Source organism: Carassius carassius, chromosome 26 (assembly GCF_963082965.1).
Source record: "Carassius carassius chromosome 26, fCarCar2.1, whole genome shotgun sequence".
NCBI classification, from domain to species: domain Eukaryota; kingdom Metazoa; phylum Chordata; class Actinopteri; order Cypriniformes; family Cyprinidae; genus Carassius; species Carassius carassius.
The window spans coordinates 20,838,814-20,863,982 of NC_081780.1; the positions used below are offsets into that span (position 1 = coordinate 20,838,814).

The 25,169-nt window shown below is 40.5% G+C and overlaps 1 protein-coding gene across 1 annotated transcript in view; it reads left to right on the forward strand.

The window, feature by feature from the left end:
- Positions 1 to 1,771: 1,771 nt before the first annotated feature.
- The window catches only part of LOC132106315 (uncharacterized), a 329,308-nt gene continuing 305,910 nt past the window's right edge, over positions 1,772 to 25,169 (forward strand). Inside the window, exon 1 of the mRNA XM_059511942.1 lies at positions 1,772 to 2,603. Within this exon, the coding sequence (XP_059367925.1) occupies positions 1,950 to 2,600 (651 nt within the window). The 5' untranslated portion in view covers positions 1,772 to 1,949 and the 3' untranslated portion in view covers positions 2,601 to 2,603. The remainder of the gene's footprint in view (positions 2,604 to 25,169) is intronic.

Below are 25,169 nucleotides of genomic sequence, written 5' to 3' on the forward strand. Positions count from 1 at the left end.
AGGTTAAGAACCATTTTGGACAGCAATCCAACCCAGTTTGTTTTGGTCAGAAGCCATATTTTCCTCATGTTTCTGAATCAGGCTGGTCAAGCGAACAAGACATTTTAATCAAAATATTCCCTCTGTTCACCCCCTCCCTCCTCACCACAAATGAATCAGCCTCTGACATTTAACATTTTCAAATGTTGCCGGGTTCAGCTATCTGGTAATACCGCTATACCCATGTGCCATTGGCTGGCACCCCCTGTCCCCCCAGTACAAGCTGAACAGATTCAACCTCAGATGTCACCCATGCTGACCCTGAAATGGGAGGCTTCATCTCATCATCCGTGCAGGCTAAATAAAGTAATTTGGAAATGCAATAGCTCATAAGGGGATATGATGAAGAATCAGCATGCTGGAAGGCCGCAGAAGTGAAAGAATATAAAGTAGTACTCGGCTAAAAATCAACCTAAGATAGGAATACTGTTCCTGGCAGTGGTCCGAACACAAAACAGGATATGTCACTGCATGGGGGGTTAGATATGCACACAGACTGGAACGTTTCTCGAGAGTCAGTCTCAGAGGTCTACATTTCTGCGTTGACTCCAGATACTTGACGCAATATATTTTGGTCTCAGTCTCATGGAAATGTCCATGGGTCAAGTGCAGAGGTCTCCTTAACAAACTCATAAAGTATTATTAAGAAATTTAAACTATTTTTTTTCATCAGGTATTGGTTTGGTACTTTTTTTTGGAAGCTTCATTAATGTATTGTACGTTTCTGACCTTGACTGATGGTCTCTGACCTCATTTTTTTTTATAGCCATGACCCACACCACTATGTTGATTAGATTACGTATTTTCAATTGACGTGGCAGCAATATAAAAGGTTACTTCCTAATTAATTTTTTACAACCTTAAGTAAAAAGCGCAGTCGCATCAATAATGCTAATGACTATTGACAAGTTAAAGGTTAAGGAAGAAATAATCAATCACACTTAGATGATACAACAGACAGTTTTCAATCTCTTGCTTTAGACAGTTAATTGTCAGTTCTTCCTTTTTACTTTGAACACAAACAATTGATAACTACATTAATGATGATGATCAAAGGGGCTTTATCATTAACACTTGTTTCTCTGAATAATTTTATTTGAAGCACCATTACTTCAAACGAGTTATACTTGAAGCCAGCCCTCTGAGAAATACTGAAAATATTGTTATAAATTGTAGCAACACCTCCCCCTTTCGTGCGAAGTCAAACATCATTAGCGCTGGCATGAATAACAAACTTACTAATTAATTTACGTTTAGCGTTAGCCAGCACTTTTAAATTTGCCAAGATGTCTGGCACTCTGGCTCCTGGTAAACAGTGGACTATAGTGGCTGGTGTCTCTATTTTCATGTTCCACACAATAGGTTTGTTGTTGGCGGCTGTACTGCGTTTGAGCTCCGTCACTATATTCTTTTCATTGACTATTTTTAACTCAAAAAACAATTGTATACATCATCGTTTCCGTTTATATAACGTGTGAATATATCCTCTATTGTATTCTACAACAAAAACAATCAGAGCGCCTCGCTATCACTAGTTTTATTTTGATCTCCCGGGTCCGCTATTAGCTTTTAGCCCGTTAGCATCAGCGGCGTGGTTGCAGCTAACTGCGCTAACATTGCTAATACTCTATTCACACACATTACCACTGCTGTACTCACTGTTACTTGCTTTAATGGCGGATGAATGTCTCCACTCTGTGCAGCTCGAGCTCGAGGCCGTGGGAAAGCAGATTTGCGACCTGGAGGTGAGGCAGGCCCAGCTGAGAGAGCGGAGAACCGCGCTGGAATCATCCCGGGCTGACGCTCACAAGTCCGGGGTAAGTATACAGCGATCTGTTAACAGTCCCACCACGTCTACTCCGTGTGTTTCTCTGCACAGGCCCGGTGCACCCAGGACGCGATCTTCCCAGATGTCCTTCACTGCGACGCCGGGACACCACGGACCCTGGGTGCATCCACAGCGGAGGACGCGAGCCGGGTCCCGGGCGACGACTTCTCCCCCTCCTGCCTTCGACATCTCCATCCGGAACCGCTTCGCTCCCCTCCGCGAGACAGGACGCGACGCTGTGATCATCGGAGACTCCATCGTCCGACACGTAAGTGCTACGTTAGCCGAAGGTAAAGTGCACACTCATTGTTTGCCTGGTGCTCGTGTTCTCGATGTTTCTGCGCAGATACCCGCGATCCTGAAGGTCGACGAGAGCCCCAGAGCGGTCGTGCTTCACGCCGGGGTTAACGACACCACGCTGCGGCAGACGGAGACGCTGAAGAGGGACTTCAGCAGCCTGATCGAGACGGTTCGCAGCACGACGCCCGCGGCGACGATCGTCGTGTCAGGACCACTGCCCACGTATCGACGAGGACACGAAAGGTTCAGTAGACTTTTTGCTTTAAATGAATGGTTGTTGTCATGGTGTAAAGAACAGAAACTGCTATTTGTTAATAACTGGAATCTTTTCTGGGAGCGTCCTAGGCTGTTTCGCGCTGATGGATTACACCCCAGCAGAATCGGAGCGGAGCTGCTCTCTGACAACATCTCCAGGACACTTCGCTCCATGTGACTAGTAAGACAATTCTCTAATAACTATTATGATGAGTTTTGTTCCACCCGCTTAAATGATAAAAGTACTTGTGCTGTAAAAACTATTAAGACTGTGTCTGTTCCCCGAATAGTGAGGTCAAAATATAATGTAGGATCTAGAAAAAATCTTATCGTAATTAAACCAGAAAAATGTAAAGTAAATGAACAAAAACAATTTTTAAAGTTTGGGCTCATAAATATTAGATCACTCACACCCAAAGCAGTTATTGTAAATGAAATGATCACAGAAAATAGTTTTGATGTACTCTGCTTGACTGAAACCTGGCTAAAACCAAATGATTATTTTTGTCTAAATGAGTCTACTCCACCAAACTACTGTTATAAGCATGAGCCCCGTCAGACTGGTCGTGGAGGAGGTGTTGCAACAATATATAGTGATATTCTCAATGTTACCCAGAAAACAGGATACAGGTTTAACTCTTTTGAAATACTTCTGCTAAATGTTACACTGTCAGACATGCAAAAGAAATCTAATGTATCTCTTGCTCTGGCTACTGTGTATAGACCACCAGGGCCGTATACAGAATTCCTAAAAGAATTTGCAGATTTCCTCTCAGACCTTCTAGTTACAGTTGATAAGGCGCTAATCATGGGAGATTTTAATATTCACGTTGATAATGCAAATGATACATTAGGACTTGCGTTTACTGACCTAATAAACTCCTTTGGAGTCAAGCAAAATGTCACCGGGCCCACTCATCGTTTTAATCATACACTAGATCTAATTATATCGCATGGAATCGATCTTACTGCTATAGATATTGTACCCCAATGTGATGATATCACAGACCATTTCCTTGTATCGTGCATGCTGCGTATAACTGATATTAACTATATGTCTCAGCGTTACCGTCTGGGCAGAACTATTGTTCCAGCCACCAAAGACAGATTCGCAAATAACCTGCCTGATCTATCTCAACTGCTATTTGTACCCAAAAATACACATGAATTAGACGAAATTACTGACAACATGGGCACTATTTTCTCTAATACATTAGAAGCTGTTGCCCCCATCAAATTGAAAAAGGTTAGAGAAAAACGTACTGTGCCATGGTATAACAGTAATACTCACTCTCTCAAGAAAGTAACTCGTAGTCTTGAACGCAAATGGAGAAAAACTAACTTGGAAGTTTTTAAAATTGCATGGAAAAACAGTATGTCCAGCTATAGACAGGCTCTAAAAACTGCTAGGGCAGAGCATATCCACAAACTCATTGAAAATAACCAAAACAATCCAAGGTTTTTATTTAGCACAGTGGCTAAATTAACAAATTACCAGACGCCACCTGATTCAAATATTCCTCCAACGTTAAATAGTAATGACTTTATGAATTTCTTCACTGATAAAATAGATAACATTAGAAATACAATAGCGAATGTAGATTCTACAGCGTCTAACACTTCAGTTTCATCCATCGCACCCAAAGATAAACTGCAGTGCTTTACAAATATAGGACAGGAAGAGCTAAATAAACTTATCACTGTATCTAAACCAACAACATGTTTATTAGATCCTGTACCCACTAAATTACTAAAAGAGCTGTTACCTGTAGCCGAAGAACCGCTTCTCAATATCATTAACTCGTCGTTATCTTTAGGTCACGTCCCAAAACCATTCAAGCTGGCGGTTATCAAGCCTCTTATTAAGAAACCAAAACTAGATCCTAGTGTACTGGCAAATTATAGGCCTATTTCAAATCTTCCATTTATGTCTAAAATTTTAGAAAAAGTTGTGTCTGCTCAATTGAGCACCTTCCTGCATAAAAATGATCTGTATGAAGAATTTCAGTCAGGTTTTAGGCCCCACCATAGCACAGAAACTGCACTTGTTAAAATTACAAATGACCTGCTTCTTGCGTCAGATCAAGGCTGCATCTCATTTCTAGTCTTACTTGATCTTAGTGCTGCGTTCGACACCATAGATCATGACATACTCATAGATCGATTACAAAACTATACAGGTATTCAAGGGCAGGCTCTAAGATGGTTTAGATCCTACCTGTCCGATCGCTACCATTTTGTTTACTTAAATGGGGTGTCATCTCATTTTTCATCAGTAAAATATGGAGTGCCACAAGGATCCGTCCTAGGTCCCCTTCTATTTTCAATATACATGTTGCCCCTTGGTAATATTATTAGAAAATACGGAATAAGCTTCCACTGTTATGCTGATGATACTCAGCTATATATTTCAACGAGACCAGATGAAACTTCCCAATTATCTAAGCTAACAGAGTGTGTTAAAAATGTAAAAGATTGGATGACAAATAATTTTCTCCAATTAAATTCGGATAAGACAGAGATATTAATTATTGGACCAAAAAACACCACACAGAATTTTGTAGATTACAATCTGCAACTAGACGGATGTACTGTTACTTCCTCTACAGTCAGAAATCTGGGTGTTATATTAGACAGCAATTTGTCTTTTGAAAATCATATTTCCAATGTTACAAAAACTGCATTCTTCCATCTTAGAAACATTGCCAAGCTACGAAACATGTTATCTGTTTCTGATGCAGAAAAGCTAGTTCATGCTTTCATGACCTCTAGACTGGACTATTGTAATGCACTTCTAGGTGGTTGTCCTGCTTCGTCAATAAACAAGCTACAGGTAGTCCAAAATGCAGCAGCTAGAGTCCTTACCAGGTCAAGAAAATATGATCATATTACCCCAATTTTACAGTCTCTGCACTGGCTACCTATTAAGTTCCGTATCTGTTACAAATTATCATTACTTACCTATAAGGCCCTAAATGGTTTAGCTCCTGCGTACCTAACTAGCCTTCTACCACGCTACAACCCATCACGCACCCTAAGGTCACAAAACGCTGGACTTTTGGTAGTTCCTAGGATAGCAAAGTCCACTAAAGGAGGTAGAGCTTTTTCACATTTGGCTCCCAAACTCTGGAATAGCCTTCCTGATAATGTTCGGGGTTCAGACACACTCTCTCTGTTTAAATCTAGATTAAAAACGCATCTCTTTCGCCAAGCATTCGAATAATGTATCTCTTAAATTGTGAGTGTAGTTGCATCTGCATTTTTATTCTTTAGCTTGGGTTAAACTAATTTTACTTTGTTGGATCAGCAGCTAAGCTAATGATGTCTCTATTTTGTTTCTATGTTTTGCCACGGGATTTACATCCCGTGGTAACTAGGATTTACACAAGCTCCAGTCTGGATCCAGAACACCTGAGAAGAGATGATGCTGACCCTCAGAGGACCCCAGATGATCCTAACCTTGAATCAACAAACAGAACTAACAATTATTGCTACATGTGTGACTGCATCATATAATTACTATTAATTAATAATATTGATAGTTCATCATCTAGCTGACTACGTCTTGTATTATTATTATTATTTTTATTTTTCTAAAATCCTGTCAAACGTGCACAAACTACTAGCTACTACTAAATATTGTAGAAACATAATTTTCTGTAAAGTTGCTTTGTAACGATTTGTATTGTAAAAAGCGCTATACAAATAAACTTGAATTGAATTGAATTGAATTGAATCGCCAATAACTAGAGCTCTTTGATCAGGTTTCTCAGTGGGTGCATCACTTAAGTGGGGAGAACCTGTTTGATGTTTTGATCGGAATGGGTTTTAACCAGTCACTATGACTATGACTAGGTTTTTTAAAAGCCATTATTTTGTGCAAAATAAAATACATTTAAAATAAAAACGATACACTGCTAGTTTGTTCACACTTGATTTAATTCATAATTTTCATTGTTAAAAATATTTACAATTCATTTACACTTCAATTCAAAGCGACTTACAAATGAGGACAATAGAAGCCATTAAAAATCAACAAAAGATCAATGATATGCAAGTAAAGTTAGTAAATAAAGAGAGTGCAAGTCTAAAAGGGGCAATATATGAGAGACTTTAAAGAACAGAATGAGAATAGAGAGTGCTAGAGTTCGAGGGTCAAGTAAAGATGGAATAGATGTGTTCTAGCCGATTCTTGAAGATGGCTAAGGACTCAGCTGCTCGGATTGAGTTGGGCATGTCATTCCACCAGGAGGAAACATTAAATTTAAAAGTCCGTGAAAGTGATTTTGTGCCTCATTGGGATGGCAAAATAAAGTGACATTCACTTGTAGAACGCAAGCTTCTAGAGGGCACAGAAGTCTGTAGTAATGGATTTAGGTATAACGGTGCAGAGCCAGTGCCATTTAAATTCAAGATTCTGCATAAATGCATGGAATGTAATTTTTATACAAATAAAAATGAAGAAAATGTCATGAAGTTCAAAGACATCTCGTGCATAGTGCAGTTTACAGTGTGACATGGAACAAGGTGAGGTTGTCCCTTTACACAACTTCAAGGGTTTATAGCACCTCACACACATTAACAGATAATTATCTATTATTCAGTATAAAACAGACAGAGTGATGCTGATTAGTCCACATAATAGAACAGAAAAAACATCTGTGCCAACAGACTCTCAAACTGTGACTAGCAGACTCATTTAGATAACAAAGTTGGAACATTTTGGAAAAAACTCTCCAAAACATTGTTGATACTGTACATTAATGAAACGACAATAACAAAAGATATTCATGAGATCCATGAAGTCTTCTAATCTATGAAAGAGCAACCTCTTAGCAGCCAGTATTTGATTGATGTTATGGGTTTTGTAGTGTGAATAGTGTTAATAAATGTATGAGGTGGAGGAGCCAACATCCAGGCAGCTGGCATCCTCTGGCATGCTGCTAATTCTAAAGACTGTCAACCACAACAACAAGAACTAAATATTTATTAATAGTTCAACGAGATGAGTTTGTGTCTGATGATTGATCATAGACTTATGGTGGAAGAAGTGTTATAGAGCCAAACTCCCATCATCAACATGCCTGGCCCAAGACAAATCTGTCCAACGTCAATACCACACCATTCACACCAGTTCCAAGATCTAACTACCCTACTATTAATTGCAAATGTGCAAGATTTTAATGTTCAACCTCATGTTTGCCTCCTTCCATTTCCACTGTCTGGATCAGCTTGCCCTGATTCCCAACTAGGGTTATCAGCTGGCAATAGATCTGTTGCGAAACAATAGAAGTTATTTTGCTGTGCTTCAGCATGAAAGCATTCAGCATGAGACTTGATACTTTTCTCATGCCACACATCCATTTTCTCACGCAGTGAAAAGAACCCTCAGTTAAAACAGATTGCGAAACAGATCTGGTAAATGCTCCAGTCTGCATTTTGTGTTTGCGTTCTGGAAAGTGCCAAAAGATTGATACAACTCGTCTTCATAGCGCTGGGCCAGGCTTTACTAAAAGAATACTTTCTATTTTTTGTTGCCATTGTTATGATGCCTTGAAATATAGCTTTTACTTTACCAAATTATCCTGAACACAGGAAGTTTGTTATCTATCAGAATCACCTGCTCCACATTTTTATTGATAGGCGTCACTGCCTCTTAGTGACTGTGTTTACTCCTTTCTTTTCAACCACTGTATAATATTGAAAAATATAAAGTCTTTTGTATTTGTGTGAGGTGGGTTGCTACTTCTGATGAAGCACTGTTAAATATAGGTGAAACTACGCTGCAAAAGGAATAAATAAAAAGCTTTATTAAATTGGCAAATGAACACATGCATGTTTTCTTTAAATGACAATTAAAAACCAAAAGACTGATGAAAATGTGGGACCTTTTTTCTATATGTGATGTGCAGGAAAAGGGGTGAAAATGCTGTGCGGTACAACACAAAGCGGGACGGGTGGTCCCCCTATTCCAAACACAAGTAGACTTGTCCACGCCATCCTACACTGCCTCATTGAAACATGCCCCCACATATTAACGTAACTGTGTTGAAAGATTTGCATAACACTGCCCAAACGTTTACACAAAGAAAGAAGGTGTAACTTTAATTCTTGCCGTAGTATTTTTGCCACCGCCATCCATCGTTGTGGAGATGCTTTCTGTTTCCACATATGGTAAGGGACATAATATTTCACACGCTTGAAGTATTCGACCAATCAAAACGTATTTTATAGCTGGCCAATCAGAGTACAACTTGCTTTTCAGAACGATGAGCTTTATAAATATCAGTGCATTTCAGAAAGGCAGGGCAGAGAGAAACAACAATAGTGTACAGTATGTGGAAAATAATTTGTTTTTTAAACCTTAAACCTCATAAATACTTATTACATGAAGAATGTCAAAAGTGGAATATCAGAATAAAGTTTGTAGCTGGTTTTGGAGCAACGGCATCGAGCAGTCATTGAAACCAATCACTCTGAGTGGCTGTCTCATGAGCAGCTTAGTTCATGAGAAAAGCAAAAGTGATTAAAAGTGATCAAGCAATGAAGTCAGACACACATAATTTCTAATCTGACGTCATCTTACCTGATCATTTCAAAATGCATGTATTTTCATTAAAGCATGGAAAAAAGTAAACAACATGATATTCATGTTCAAAATGGTAAGCAAATGCTGCTTTGTTTACACTTTGTTTCTCTTTCTCTTTTTGAACATAAATATAGACTACTGCCACCTGCTGATATAGAGTTATTTCTTCTCATAGGAGCAAAACGTGCTTGCTAGTTGCTGTCATCGCAGTGTGTTTCTTTTTGTTGTTGTTGGCTTGGTATGTTACCTTGGTTATGTATCCTTTACTTATGTGAGATGGTGTTTTCAAGCAGGGTAGACAGCTGAAGAACTGAATGAAACCCATTCCAAAGCTCTTTAACATAAATGGGGAGACACAGGTTGAGGTAAACTTTGGGGAGCAACTCAGTCCAGAAAGTCTGAAGAATGTCTTTAGAGGACCAGTGTTGTCCAGCATTCTTACACATCCTGAAGTGAACATCAAAGCCCACTGTTCACTAGATGCCCATCGACAAGCTGTTGAGGAGTCTAAACGCAGAGGTCTTCAACCCTGCTCTTGGGGAACAACTTTTCTGCAGAGTTCAGCTCCAACCAAGCTAGGGTCATCTCCATTAAGTGCTTTGAGTGTTTAGAAAAGCGCTATATAAATGTATGGAATTATTCTCCACATGAAGACAGATTGGCAGGTGTGCTTTACCTGTCTTTCTTAGGAAAAAGAGCTTCATTAGGCTGTCATTTGCAGTAACTTTTTCTTTTCTTTTATTCAGATTTGTGTCTGCTTACCAAGTTACAATTAAAAATTTAGTTTTTTTCTTTTTGTTTGTTTTTTTACACTTAATTTCATTTTTTCTGACCTTCCATAAATATAATTAATATAGCTTATAGCCCATTAGCGTCACCAGCATGGTCGCCACAAATCCCTCTTGCATTGCTAACAATCTATCCACACACATTACCATTGCATTACTCACTGTTACTTGCTTAAATGGTGGATGTATGTATACCAGTGCAGGTGAGAACTCGGGCTGCATTCGGTGCAGCTTGAGCTGGAGGCCGTGGAGAAGCAGATTCAAGACCTGGAGGTGAGGAAGGCCCAGCTGAGAGAGCGGGGAGCCATGCTGGAAACCTCCCGGGCTGATGCTCATAAATCCGGGGTAAGTATACAGCACGCTGCTAACAGCCCCACAACTTGTACTCTGTTTGTTTTATCTGCACAGGCCCGGTGCACCCAGGAGCGATCTTCCCAGATGTCCTTCACTCCGGCGCCGGGACACCACGGACCCTGGGTGCATCCACAAAGAAGGACGCGAGCCAGGCCCCGGGCGACGACTTCTCCCCCTCCAGTCTTCGAGATCTCCACCCGGAACCACTTCGCTCCCCTCCGCAAAACGGAATGCAACGCTGTGATTGACTCTAGCCGAAGGTAAAGTGCACACTCACTGTTTCCCTGGTGCTCGTGTTCTTGATGATTTCTGCGCAGATACCCGCTATCCTGAAGGCCAACGAGAGCCCCAGAGCGGTGTAAAGAACAGAAACTGCTATTTGTTAATAATTGAAATCTTTTCTAGGAGCGTCCTAGGTTTTTTCGCGCTGATGGCCTGCACCCCAGCATAGTCGGAGCGGAACTTCTCTCGGACATCATCTCCAGGACACTTCCCTCCATATGACTAGTGAGCCAATTCTCAATTAACTATTATGATGACTTTTGTTCTACCCGCTTAAATGACAGAATAACTTGTGCTGTCCAATCTATTAAGACTCTTAAGAGTCTGTTCCCCAAATAGTGGGGTCAAAATATCTTAGAAAAAATCTTATCATGATTAAAGCAGAAAAAACATTTTTAAAGTTTGGGCTCATAAACATTAGATCACTCACATCCAAAGTTGTTATTGTAAATGAAATAATCACAGATAATAGTTTTGATGTACTTTGCTTGACTGAAACCTGGCTAAAACCAAATGATTATATTGGTCTAAATGAGTCTACTCCACCAAATTACTGTTATAAGCATGAGCCCTATCAGAGTGGTCGTGGCGGAGGTGTTGCAACAATGCATAGTGATATTCTCAATGTTACCCAGAAAACAGGATATAGGTTTAACTCATTCGAAATACTTCTGCTTAATGTTACACTCTCAGACATGCAAAATAAATCTATTGTATCTCTTGCTCTTGGCTCTCTTGGCTACTGTGTATAGACCACCAGGGCCGTATACAGAATTCCTAAAAGAATTAGCAGATTTCCTCTCAGGCCTTTTGGTTACAGTTGATAAAGTGCTAATCATCTGAGATTTTAATATTCACGTTGATAATACAAATGATGCATTAGGACTTGCGTTTACTTACCTAATAAACTCTTTTGGAGTCAAGCAAAATGTCACCGGGCCCACTCATTATTTTAATCATACACTAGATTAATTATATTGCATGGAATCGATCTTACTGATATAGATATTGTACCTCAAAGTGATGATGTTACCGACCATTTCCTTGTATCATGCATGCAGCATATCAATGATATTAACTATATGGCTCAGCGTTACCATCTGGGCAGAACTATTGTTCCAGCCAACAAAGACAGATTCACAAATAACCTGGCTGATTTATCTCAACTGCAATGTGTACCCAAAAATACACATGAACTACACGAAATGACTGGCAACATGGGTACTATCTTCTCTAATTCATTAGAAGCTGTTGTCCCCATCAAACTGAAAAAGGTTAGAGAAAAACATACTGTGCCATGGTATAACAGTAATACTCACTCTCTCAAGAAAGAAACTTGTAGTCTTGAGCGCAAATGGAGAAAAACTAAATTGGAAGTCTTTAGAATTGCGTGGAAAAACAGTATGTCCAGCTATAGACAGGCTCTAAAAACTGCCAATGCCGAGCATATACAAAACTCATTGAAAATAACCAAAACAATCCAAGGTTTTTATTTAGCACATTGGCTAAATTAACAAATAACCAGACACCACCTGATTAAAATATTCCATCAACGTTTAATAGTACCATATTTTTCGTATTTGACTATAAGTCACACCTGAGTATAAGTCGCATCAGTCCAAAAATACGTCATGATGAGAAAAAAAACATATATAAGTCGCACTGGACTATAATTCGCATTTATTTAGAACCAAGAACCAAGGGAAAACATTACAGTCTCCAGCCGCGAGAGGGCGCTCTATGCTGCTCAGTGTAGGCTACAGGAGCACTGAGCAGCATCTCTGGCAGCATAGAGCGCCCTCTTGGGGCTGTAGACGGTAATGTTTTCTCTTGGTTAATTTGTCTTAGTTCATTTCTCTTGGTTCATGTCAAATTAATTTTGATAAATAAGTTGCACCTGACTATAAGTCGCAGGACCAGCCAAACTATGAAAAAAAGTGCGACTTATAGTCCGGAAAATACAGTAATGACTTTCTTCGCTGATAAAATAGATAACATCAGAAATACAATAACAAATGTAGATTCTACAGCGTCTAATACTTCAGTTTCATCCATTGCACCCAAAGATAAACTGCAGTGCCTTACAACTATAGGACAGGACGAGCTGAATAAACTTATCACTGCATCTAAACCAGCAACATGTTTATTAGATCCTGTACCCACTAAATTACTAAAAGAGTTGTTACCTGTAGCCGAAGAACCGCTTCTCAATATTATTAACTTGTCGTTATCTTTAGGTCAACTCCAAAACCATTCAAGCTGGCGGTTATTAAGCCTCTTATTAAGAAACCACAACTAGATCCTATTTTACTGGCAAATTATAGGCTCATTTCAAATCTTCCATTTTTGTCTAAAATTTTTGAAAAAGTTGTGTCTGCTCAATTGTGCTCCTTCCTGCAAAAAAAATTATCTGTATGAAGAATTTCAGTCAGGTTTCAGGCCCCACCACTGCACACAAACTGCACTTGTTAAAATTACAAATGACTTGCTTCTTGCGTCAGATCAAGGCGTCATCTCATTGCTAGTTTTAATTGATCTTAGTGCTGCGTTCGACACCACAGATCATGACATACTCATAGATCGATTACACAACTATACAGGTATTCAAGGGCAGGCTCTAAGATAATTTAGATTCCATCTGATCGCTACCATTTTGTTTATTTAAATATCATCTCATTTATCACCAGTAAAATATGGAGTGCCACAAGGATCTGTCCTAGGTCCTCTTCTATTTTCAATATACATGTTGCCCCTTGGTAATATTATTAGAAAATATGGGATTAGTTTCCACTGTTATGAGGGCAATGAAGTGGGTGCCCTGGCTCAGGTGTTCTGGTCCCTGGCCGAGGGCATGGGCTACAACGATGCGGCCCTCAAGGACTATTTCAATGGCGGGCTGGATGATCCAGTGTCTCAGGAGGAGATGGCGCAGTTAGAGACACTGGAATTCTGGGAATTCGTGCGCTACCTGCAGCATCGGTTTCGGTGGGCCCAAGCCACTTCTGTCTCTTCCGGCGGGTGGGTCGTCAGCCCAGCACCACTGCCCAGGAGGGCAACCAGCCAAGCGCCACAACCCAAGATGGCCGCCAGTCCAGCACCACTGCCCAGGATGGCCACCAGCCAAGCACCACAACCCAAGATGGCCGCCAGTCCAGCACCACTGCCCAAGATGGCCGTCAGCCTAGCACCACAGCACAAGATGGCCGTCTGAGATCTGGATCTGGACTGCAGGCAGGCCAGGTTAGCACCCGGACTCTTCTACGACGAAGCCATGCTGTTGTTATAGCTGCAGTATGTGGTTTTGCATTGTCCTGCTGAAATAAACAAGGCCTTCCCTGAAATAGACGTTGTTTGGAGGGAAGCATATGTTGCTCTAAAACCTTTATATACCTTTCAGCATTCACAGAGCCTTCCAAAACATGCAAGCTGCCCATACCGTATGCACTTATGCACCCCCATACCATCAGAGATGCTGGCTTTTGAACTGAACGCTGATAACATGCTGGAAGGTCTGCCTCCTCTTTAGCCCGGAGGACACGGCGTCCGTGATTTCCAACAAGAATGTCAAATTTGGACTCGTCTGACCATAAAACACTATTCCACTTTGAAATAGTCCATTTTAAATGAGCCTTGGCCCACAGGACACGACGGCGCTTCTGGACCATGTTCACATATGGCTTCCTTTTTGCATGATAGAGCTTTAGTTGGCATCTGCTGATGGCACGGCGGATTGTGTTTACCGACAGTGGTTTCTGAAAGTATTCCTGGGCCCATTTAGTAATGTCATTGACACAATCATGCCGATGAGTGATGCAGTGTCGTCTGAGAACCCGAAGACCACGGGCATCCAATAAAGGTCTCCGGCCTCGTCCCTTACGCACAGAGATTTCTCCAGTTTCTCTGAATCTTTTGATGATGTTATGCACTGTAGATGATGAGATTTGCAAAGCCTTTGCAATTTGACGTTGAGGAACATTGTTTTTAAAGTTTTCCACAATTTTTTTACGCAGTCTTTCACAGATTGGAGAGCCTCTGCCCATCTTTACTTCTGAGAGACTCTGCTTCTCTAAGACAAAGCTTTTATAGCTAATCATGTTACAGACCTGATATCAATTAACTTAATTAATCACTAGATGTTCTCCCAGCTGAATCTTTACAAAACTGCTTGCTTTTTTAGCCATTTGTTGCCCCCGTGCCAACTTTTTTGAGACCTGTAGCAGGCATTAAATTTTAAATGAGCTAATTAAGTGGATAAAAGTGTAAAATTTCTCAATTTAAACATTTGCTACGTTATCTATGTTCTATTGTGAATAAAATATTGTCTCATGTGATTTGAAATTCCTTTAGTTTTCATTTTATTAAAATTTAAAAAACGTCCCAACCTTTCCGGAATTCGGGTTGTACCTTTATTTTTGTTTGGTAGAGGCTACAGAGTATATCTTGCAGTGGTGAATATCAGAGGAGTCAGATCTGTCCAGCCATAGTAACATCATGATCTGCTGATCTTTAGTGTTTTGCTTGTTTTTTGTTAACAGGGGAGATTTATTTTCTAAGTTTGTTTTATTTTTGTTAGTTTCAGTTAACTTCCATCTTAAGTCTTTGATTTTTATATGGACTTTATTTTTGGAAATTATTTTCATTATATCTGCCCCTGTATATGATTTAATTTTGGGAGAAATAAATCCAATCTATTCACTGCCTGTCCTGTCTGTTCTTGGCCACACCCTTACAAATGGTGGCAGCGGTGGGATGTGCCAGTAAAGGACAGTGCTGAGTAGGGGCAATATGGCTCCAAAGAAACTGTCACAGTTCAAGCAACGAGATCAAGCAGTGTCGGTGGAGGAGTTGGTGGATGAGCCAGCGGCAGTTGGAGGAGTTTCACAGATGGCTGATGATCCTGGACAATTGACTTTGCAGCACCTGGCAGAAATGTTTCGAAAAAATATGGCATTTCAGCAACGACAAGAGGCCCAAATGGAGCAGGAGGCAGCTCGGCAGGAGCAACGCTGGAAAACAATGCAGCATCAATTTACGATCTCAGGGAGGAAGTGGATATTCGCAATACTCCTGATCCTGGAGGCTTGTTAGGACCTGATCTTCCTTCCGAGATGCCAGGGAATGTGTCCAATGCCTCAGTGGCCGTGGCTCCAGATCCTGTTCGAGGTATGATTGAGCCCAAGTTGCAGAACTTGCATGATTCGGATGACATTGAACATTTTCTCACCACTTTTGAACGAATAGCTCTGGCCTGTAAGTGGGTAAAAAGTGAGTGGGCCCTTCGGCTAGTTCCCTTATTGACTGGTAAGGCTAGGAGTGCCTATGTACACATGGACATTGAGGAAACGTTGGACTATGACCAAGTAAAATCTGCCATATTAAGCAAGTATGCCATTAATCCTGAAACTTACCGTCAAAAACTCTGCTCATTAGAGATTGAGCCTGGTGAGACTCCAAAAGAACTTTATGTACGACTTCGAGAACTTTATGAAAAATGGGTTCAGCCCAAGGAGAAACCAGTGGAGGAGGTGGGGGGAGTTATTATTTTAGAGCAGTATTTGAGAATGCTTTCACCAGAATTGCAAGTATGGGTAAGGGAACACAACCCCAGTACAGCTGTTCAGGCTGCTTCCTTGGCTGATGTTTTTGTAGCTGCTCGATCTGGTTCCCAAGTTTGTTATTTTGCTCAACGGGGGAATAGGGAAAATAGGAGTTCGTCAACATTTGGTCGAGGTGAAGGTAAATCTAATTCCTCTAGTAAGAAGCCTAAGGCTATAGATAGTCAGTTCTCTAGGCCTCTACCTCAGTCTAGTCAGGTGCCCATTTGTTACTATTGTGGACAGGAAGGGCATAAAAAGCCAATGTGTCCTAAGCTATCTGTTAAGATTTCCCAAATATGTTCTGTACCAGTAGGAAAGTTGACTCCACCGCAAAGCCTGACTGTTGCTGTAGAAGTGAATGGGAAAAAGGTGAATGCATTAATAGACACTGGTAGTATGCAGACATTGGTTGAAAGTCAGTTGGTGCCAAAGTATTCCGACGAGAATGAAGGTAGTGTTGTCATTAGATGCATTCATGGTGAGGAGCAGATTTACCCTACAGTAAAAGTGCAGGTAGTGGTACAAGAGCAATCTTATTTGTTGAAAGTGGGAGTAGTAGAAAAATTGCCGTATCCGGTGATTTTAGGGCAAGCCTTTCCTCTGCTGTTGAACCTTTTGCCTGGTAACTCTGTTTGTAGTATGGTGATGACCCAAGCTCAGGTTAGGCAGTCTATGGATGAGTCTGAAACCTTTAAGAGTCTTCCTTTCTTTGATGCTGAGCTGGAAGCTGGTCCACATAAAGTAAGGAAATCGAGAAGGAAGAGAAGGCAAGAGAAGTACAGATATGTGGAAACTGATGGTCAGGTAAAGGGGGGGAAGCTGGATAAATTGATTGGGTTTAAGATTCCCAGTAATATGGCTGAGTTGCAACAAACTGATCCTGTTTTGTCTTCACTGTATCAACAAGCTATTTTGACAGGTAAGGGAGAAGGTGTGAAGTCTGTAGAGGGTAGAGTAGTAGAGAGGTTTGTTCTTCAAGAGAACGTGCTGTATCGACAACAGGGAGATGGTTTACAGATGGTGGTACCTAAGGCAGTTCAAAATATAGTCCTGGCTTTGGGTCACTCAATTCCCTGGGCAGGTCATCTGGGTAGGCAGAAAACGCTGGCTCGAATTAAGAAACATTTTTATTGGCCTGGCCTTAGAGCTGATGTTGTAAAATTCTGTAAAACCTGTCCTGAGTGTCAGTTGACCTCTAATAGACTCCCCTCTAAAGCTCCTCTTCATCCTCTTCCAGTTATAGGAGTCCCATTTGAACAACTTGCTATGGATATAGTTGGTCCAGTCGAAAAAAGTAGAGCAGGGCATAGGTTTATGCTAGTAGTGAGTGATTATGCTACCAGATATCCAGAGGTGTTTCCCTTGAGGACTATTGGAGCTAAGCAGGTAGCTAACTGTTTGATTCAATTGTTTTCTCGGGTAGGATTTCCTAGAGAGATACTGACTGATTGTGGGACCAATTTCACCCCAAACCTCTTAAATCAAGTCTACCAGTTCCTAAGCATAAAGGGCTTGAAATCTACGCCATTCCATCCTCAAACGGATGGATTAGTAGAGAGGTTTAATCAAACCCTCAAAAGTATGCTCCGTAAATTCATCAATGAGACTGGTGCAGATTGGAATCAATGGTTGCCTTTAGTACCCCAGGCCTCAACAGGTTTCTCACCTTTCGAATTGTTATATGGCCACAATGTGAGAGGACCAAGCATAAACCTATGCCCTGCTCTACTTTTTTCGACTGGACCAACTATATCCATAGCAAGTCGTTCAAATGGGACTCCTATAACTGGAAGAGGATGAAGAGGAGCTTTAGAGGGGAGTCTATTAGAGGTCAACTGACACTTTTAAATAAAGTTGCTCCTTTACGCTTAAGGAAGGTTAAGGAAAACAGTTTGACACCATGGTATAATGAGCATACTCGCACCCTAAAGAGAGCAGCCCGAAAAATGGAGCACAGCTGGAGGAAAACAAAACTAGAGGTATTTCGTATTGCTTGGCGGGAAAGTAACATATCCTACAGAAAAGCATTAAAAACTGCTAGATCCGATTACTTTTCTTCTCTTTTAGAAGAAAACAAACATAACCCCAGGTATTTATTCAATACAGTGGCTAAATTAACGAAAAATAAAGCCTCAACAAGTGTTGACATTTCCCAACACCACAGCAGTAATGACTTTATGAACTACTTTACTTCTAAAATCGATACTATTAGAGATAAAATTGCAACCATTCAGCCGTCAGCTACAGTATCATATCAGACAGTGCACTATAGACCCCCTGAGGAACAGTTCCACTCATTCTCTACCATAGGAGAGGAAGAATTGTATAAACTTGTTAAATCATCTAAACCAACAACATGTATGTTAGACCCTATACCATCTAAGCTCCTAAAAGAGGTGCTTCCAGAAGTCATAGATCCTCTTCTGACTATTATTAATTCCTCATTGTCATTAGGATATGTCCCCAAAACCTTCAAACTGGCTGTTATTAAGCCTCTCATCAAAAAACCACAACTTGACCCCAAAGAACTAGTTAATTATAGACCAATCTCGAATCTCCCTTTTCTGTCCAAGATACTAGAAAAAGTGGTATCCACACAATTATATTCCTTCTTAGAGAAAAATGGTATATGTGAGGATTTCCAGTCAGGATTTAGACCGTATCATAGTACTGAGACTGCTCTCCTTAGAGTTACAAATGATCTGCTCTTATCATCTGATCGTGGGTGTATCTCTCTATTAGTTTTATTGGATCTTAGTGCTGCATTTGACACAATTGACCACAACATTCTTTTGCATAGACTTGAACACTTTGTTGGCATCAGTGGAAGTGCATTAGCATGGTTTAAATCGTACTTATATGACTGCCATCAGTTCGTAGCAGTGAATGAAGATGTATCCTATCGATCACAAGTGCAGTATGGAGTACCTCAAGGCTCAGTACTAGGGCCGCTACTCTTCACGCTTTATATGTTACCCTTGGGAGATATCATCAGGAAACATGGTGATAGCTTTCACTGTTATGCTGATGATACTCAGCTCTATATTTCTTCGCAGCCCGGTGAAACACACCAATTTGAAAAACTAATGGATTGCATAGTCGATATAAAAAACTGGATGACGAGTAATTTCTTACTGCTAAATTCTGAAAAAACAGAGGTGTTAATTATAGGACCTAAAAAATTTTCTTGTTATAACCTAGAACACTGTCTAAGACTTGATGGTTGGCTGCTCTGTCAATTCTTCGTCATCAGTTAGGAACCTAGGTGTGCTATTTGATCGCAATCTTTCCTTAGAAAGCCACGTTTCTAGCATTTGTAAAACTGCATTTTTCCATCTCAAAAATATATCTAAATTACGGCCTATGCTCTCAATGTCAAATGCAGAAATGTTAATCCATGCATTTATGACCTCAAGGTTAGATTATTGTAATGCTTTATTGGGTGGTTGTTCTGCACGCTTAGTAAACAAACTACAGCTAGTCCAAAATGCAGCAGCAAGAGTTCTTACTAGAACCAGGAATTATGACCATATTAGCCCGGTCCTGTCAACACTGCACTGGCTCCCTATCAAGCATCGCATAGATTTTAAAATATTGCTTATTACTTATAAAGCCCTGAATGGTTTAGCACCTCAGTATTTGAATGAGCTCCTTTTACATTATAATCCTCTACATCCGCTACGTTCTCAAAACTCAGGCAATTTGATAATACCTAGAATATCAAAATCAACTGCAGGCGGCAGATCCTTTTCCTATTTGGCGCCCAAACTCTGGAATAACCTACCTAACATTGTTCGGGAGGCAGACACACTCTTGCAGTTTAAATCTAGATTAAAGACCCATCTCTTTAACCTGGCATACACATAACATACTAATATGCTTTTATTATCCAAATCCTTTAAAGGATTTTTAGGCTGCATTAATTAGGTAAACCGGAACCGGAAACACTTCCCATAACACCCTATGTACTTGCTACATCATTAGAAGAATGGCATCTACGCTAATATTTGTCTGTTTCTCTCTTGTTCCGAGGTCAACGTGGCCACCAGATCCAGTCTGTGTCCAGATCAGAGGGTCACTGCAGTCACCCGGATCCAGTACGTATCCAGACCAGATGCTGGATCAGCACCTAGAAAGGACCTCTATATCCCTGAAAGACAGTGGAGACCAGGACAACTAGAGCCCCAGATACAGATCCCCTGTAAAGACCTTGTCTCAGAGGAGCACCAGGACAAGACCACAGGAAACAGATGATTCTTCTGCACAATCTGACTTTGCTGCAGCCTGGAATTGAACTACTGGTTTCGTCTGGTCAGAGGAGAACTGGCCCCCCAACTGAGCCTGGTTTCTCCCAAGGTTTTTTTCTCCATTCTGTCACCGATGGAGTTTCGGTTCCTTGCCGCTGTCGCCTCTGGCTTGCTTAGTTGGGGACACTTCATCTACAGCGATATCGTTGACTTGATTGCAAATAAATGCACAGACACTATTTAACTGAACAGAGATGACATAACTGAATCCAATGATGAACTGCCTTTAACTATCATTTTTGCATTATTGACACTGTTTTCCTAATGAATGTTGTTCAGTTGCTTTGACGCAATGTATTTTGTTTAAAGCGCTATATAAATAAAGGTGACATTGACATTGACATTGTCACTGTTAAAGGAGACCTGAGCCGGTGAGAATGGAGAGGAGGAAGAAATAGATGTTGCATCTTTTGTCGTGGCAATGCATGAAAAATTGCAAGGAATGACCAATTTAGCTCAAGAGCATATGGCAGAGGCTCAGCAGAAACAAAAATCCTGGTATGATAAGTCTGCAAGAACTCGTTCATTTGTTCCAGGTCAACAAGTGCTTGTGATGTTGCCCACAGTGTCCAGTAAGTTGTTAGCCAAGTGGCAAGGCCCTTTTAAAATACTCAAGCAACTAGGACCTACAACTTATGAGATCTCAACCCCAGGACAAGCCCGGTCAAAGAGAATTCTGCATGTAAAAGAATGGTCCCCTCGGAAGGAATGTCTGCTGATTCGGTCTGTGAGGGATGAGGAAGAGGTGGAAGAGCAGTATTTTCCTGTTCAGAATTCGGCAGTGCTCAATTTAGATCATCTCTCTGAATCCAAGCAACAGCAACTTCAGTCTCTGTGTCATCCTGAATTGTTCCAGGAGGAGCCTGGTCGAACAAAGCTGGTAGAGCATGACATCATCTTGAAAGCAGATGCAGTTCCAAAGAGACTGAGTTATCGTATACCTGAAAGATTACTTCCAGCTCTTAAAAAGGAATTGGACTTGATGAGTGCTTTGGGGGTGATTGAACCTTCCAAAAGTGAATGGTGCAGTCCTGTGGTCTTAGTACCTAAAAAGGATGGAACTACCAGATTTTGCATTGACTTTCGATATTTGAATTCAGTTTCGAAATTTGACTCGTACCCAATGCCTCGTATTGAGGAATTGATTGAACGCCTGGGTAATGCAAAGTATCTGAGCACTGTTGATCTATGTAAAGGTTACTGGCAAGTGCCTTTGGGTTCCAGATCCCGGGAATTGACTGCTTTCCAGACTCCTTGGGGCCTGCATCATTTCAAGACTATGCCTTTTGGCCTGCATGGGGCTCCGCCCACTTTCCAAAGATTAATGGATCAGGTATTGCATGGCTTGTCTGATTTTACCTCAGCCTACCTGGATGATATTGTGATTTTTAGTGAAACGTGGGAAGAGCATCTGAAGCATTTGCAGATGGTTTTAAGACGCATCCAAGAAGCAGGACTGACAATCAACCCTGGTAAATGTGCCCTGGCAAAGAAAGAGACTGAATACCTTGGGTATGTCCTGGGGAATGGGGTCATCCGGCCACAAGTGGGGAAGGTGCAAGCTATTAAGTCCTGTACCCTACCTAAGACCAAGAAACAGGTGAGGTCTTTTCTCGGATTGGTTGGGTGGTATCGTCGATTTGTGCCCAATTTTTCTTCTAGAGCTGCTGCCCTAACAGATCTGATCAAGAAGAATGGCCCAAACCAGATTCAGTTGACGGAGAAGGCCCAGGGAGCTTTCCAGGACATTCAAGGAGCTCTACAGGAAAGCCCAGTGTTGCGCAGTCCCAGGTTTGATCAACCATTTGTTTTACAAACCGATGCATCAGGAGTTGGACTAGGAGCAGTGCTACTTCAGGGAGAAGATGGAAACTATCACCCTGTGGCTTATATTAGCCGTAAACTGTTTCCTAGGGAAGTGCGCTATTCCACTATTGAGAAGGAATGCTTAGCAGTGAAATGGGCCTTGGACTCTTTAAGATATTATCTCTTGGGCAGGCATTTCACTTTAGAGACTGACCATCGAGCACTCCAATGGTTGAACAATATGAAGGACACTAATGCCAGGATAACCCGCTGGTATTTGTCTCTGCAACCCTATCAATTTACAGTTCTCCACCGGCCATGAAGAGAGAACCTTACTGCTGACTTCCTTTCCCGCCATGTGAGCGAGGAACCGGAGGTGGGGGAGAGTATGACGGGTGCGTAGCTCACTTCACAGTTTAAACTACCATGTTATCTCAGTTTTATCTCTACCATGATTTAAATTTGTCTATTTTGAAGTTTAATTTAATAGGGTTTATTTTATTTTTAAATTCCCTCAGGATAAGAAATAAACACAGGACAAGTTATCAAGTTTATTAAAGAGTAAACAGTTTATTAAAGTTTGAATATATAGAAGGGTGCACACTACTTATATTCTCTTTTGCTGTTAAACTCTACCTGAGTCCTAGATTCTTCTGGTCCATGGAGTGAACGGCCGCATTCCATGAGTCAGGAAACAAAGGGAGAGGCGGGGCATTAGCCTCCAAGCTTGTACTGTTCCGGAGGAAATTGGACTTTACCATCGTAATCCAAATCGGAGGGGATTTTTTTTAGTTTCATTCAGTTTCATTTTGTTTTGTTTGTTTGGGGTAGTTTTTGTACTGTGCTTCAAATATTTGATTGCCTTATGTCAGGTACGATACAGTGTATATTTTGTTGTAAATATTATTGTTAATTGGGGAAAGTTTTCTTTGGATATTTACCTTTATTTTTGTTTGGTAGAGGCTAAAGAGTATATCTTGCAGTGGTGAATATCAGATCTGTCCAGCCATAGTAACATCATGATCTGCTGATCTTTAGTGTTTTGCTTGTTTTTTGTTAACAGGGGAGATTTATTTTCTAAGTTTGTTTTATTTTTGTTAGTTTCAGTTAACTTCCATCTTAAGTCTTTGATTTTTATATGGACTTTATTTTTGGAAATTATTTTCATTATATCTGCCCCTGTATATGATTTAATTTTGGGAGAAATAAATCCAATCTATTCACTGCCTGTCCTGCCTGTTCTTGGCCACACCCTTACAGTTCCGTATCAGTTACAAATGATTATTACTTATCTATAAGGCCTTAAATGAGTTAGCTCCTGCATACCTACAGTAACTAGCCTTATACCACGCTACAATCCATCATGCTCCCTAAGGTCACAAAACGCTGGACTTTTGGTAGTTCCTCGGATATCTTCCTAAGTCCACCAAAGGAGTGGACCTTTTCGCATTTGGCTCCCAAACTCTGGAATAGCCACAAGCTCCAATCTGGATCCAGAACACCTGAGAAGAGATGATGCCAACCCCTCAGAGGACCTCAGATGATGCTAACCCTGAAACAACATAAACTTTTCTGTAAAGTTGCTTTGCTATGATTTGTATCGTAAAAAGCACTATACAAATAAACTTGAATAAGAATGAATAAGAATCTTTCTAAGCACTGCTCTTTTGTACAGAAGCAGACGTACTGGACATTGAATGTTGAAGGGACAGCTGTTGTAGCTGTGGAAGAACAGTATATATTAGGGGCTATAGTTGAATGTTGCCATGGCTGTGAACAAACAGAAGTGTAGAACAGTCACTGTTAACAGCCTCTGGGTTGTAGGACTGAGACTATGTAGTCTCATATTTAAGGCCCTGTGAGTCTACTAGAGTTCCTCACAACAGATTGCAAAATCACAACACATTGTGTTCTAGCTACATTAATGAAACCCATAGTTTGGCAGTGTTCCACAGTGCTGTTGTACTGAACTACTTTTAATTAATTCAATTCAATACATCGTGGCAAATAAATTATTAAATGTATAGTTTTGTAGTTTCTTAGTTATAATGATCTTATAATGAGACAAACTGAAACTGATCAAACTCTTGAGTTTCAGGTTAGGTTTAGAGTTGATAAAACCAAAGGTCAGGTTCAGGTCAGGTTCAATGGTCTTACAATACAAATTTGTCTGTCAACTCTCAAATGTGTGATTGACTCTGTAGCCTGTTACAAAAGGGCTGAACAAACTCTGAGTTTCAGTATTTTAGAGGTGGTAAAACCAAACAATTACAACCTTTTAAAGATCAAGTTCAGTGTGTTCACAACACTTACTATAAACATTCTCTGTAAACTAAGGGTTTGATCCAGAGTTTATAATTATCTATGGAGCACATGCACCTGAAAGTGTCACATCTATGTAAAAAATATGAATGTGTCACACGAGTCTGGCGAATGCTGACAATGCAAGTTAAAACAAGTGGAGATCATGTACAGCGAAATATTAAAAACGTTTATTAAAATATTAATACTTTTGAAAATTAATGCATTAAACAGAAAAAAACTATATTATAGTAACACTAAATATTCTGATATTTAACATTAATTTAATACAAAATTATTTAAATGGATACCTATACACCTGTATACACATAGTTTGCAGATGAATTGCTCCATACTGTGTGACTTTTCATCACTTATTTCCTGCATGTGATGTGTGAATATCTGAGGAAAATAGTACTGCAATTCTGATAGATCTAAGACCTATGCCATTGGCACAAGGGAGATGTGAAGATGAGTATGTATGTTTTTTGTTTTTTGCAACAATGTAACAGTCTTCTGGATCATGGTCTGCCGTCAGGTGGTAGTTCATCAGGCTACTTTTCATATATGTATTATTAGTTTATGCCACATAAGTTTCAGGCTTTCCCATGCTTTTGTATCTCTGAAGGGTTTTTGAGAACTGAGCACCAATGCATGCAACAGCTCGTCAGTTTCAGTCCCTGCAGGGTTCAGTTCCCACTCTGATCAAACATAGCTGCCTGT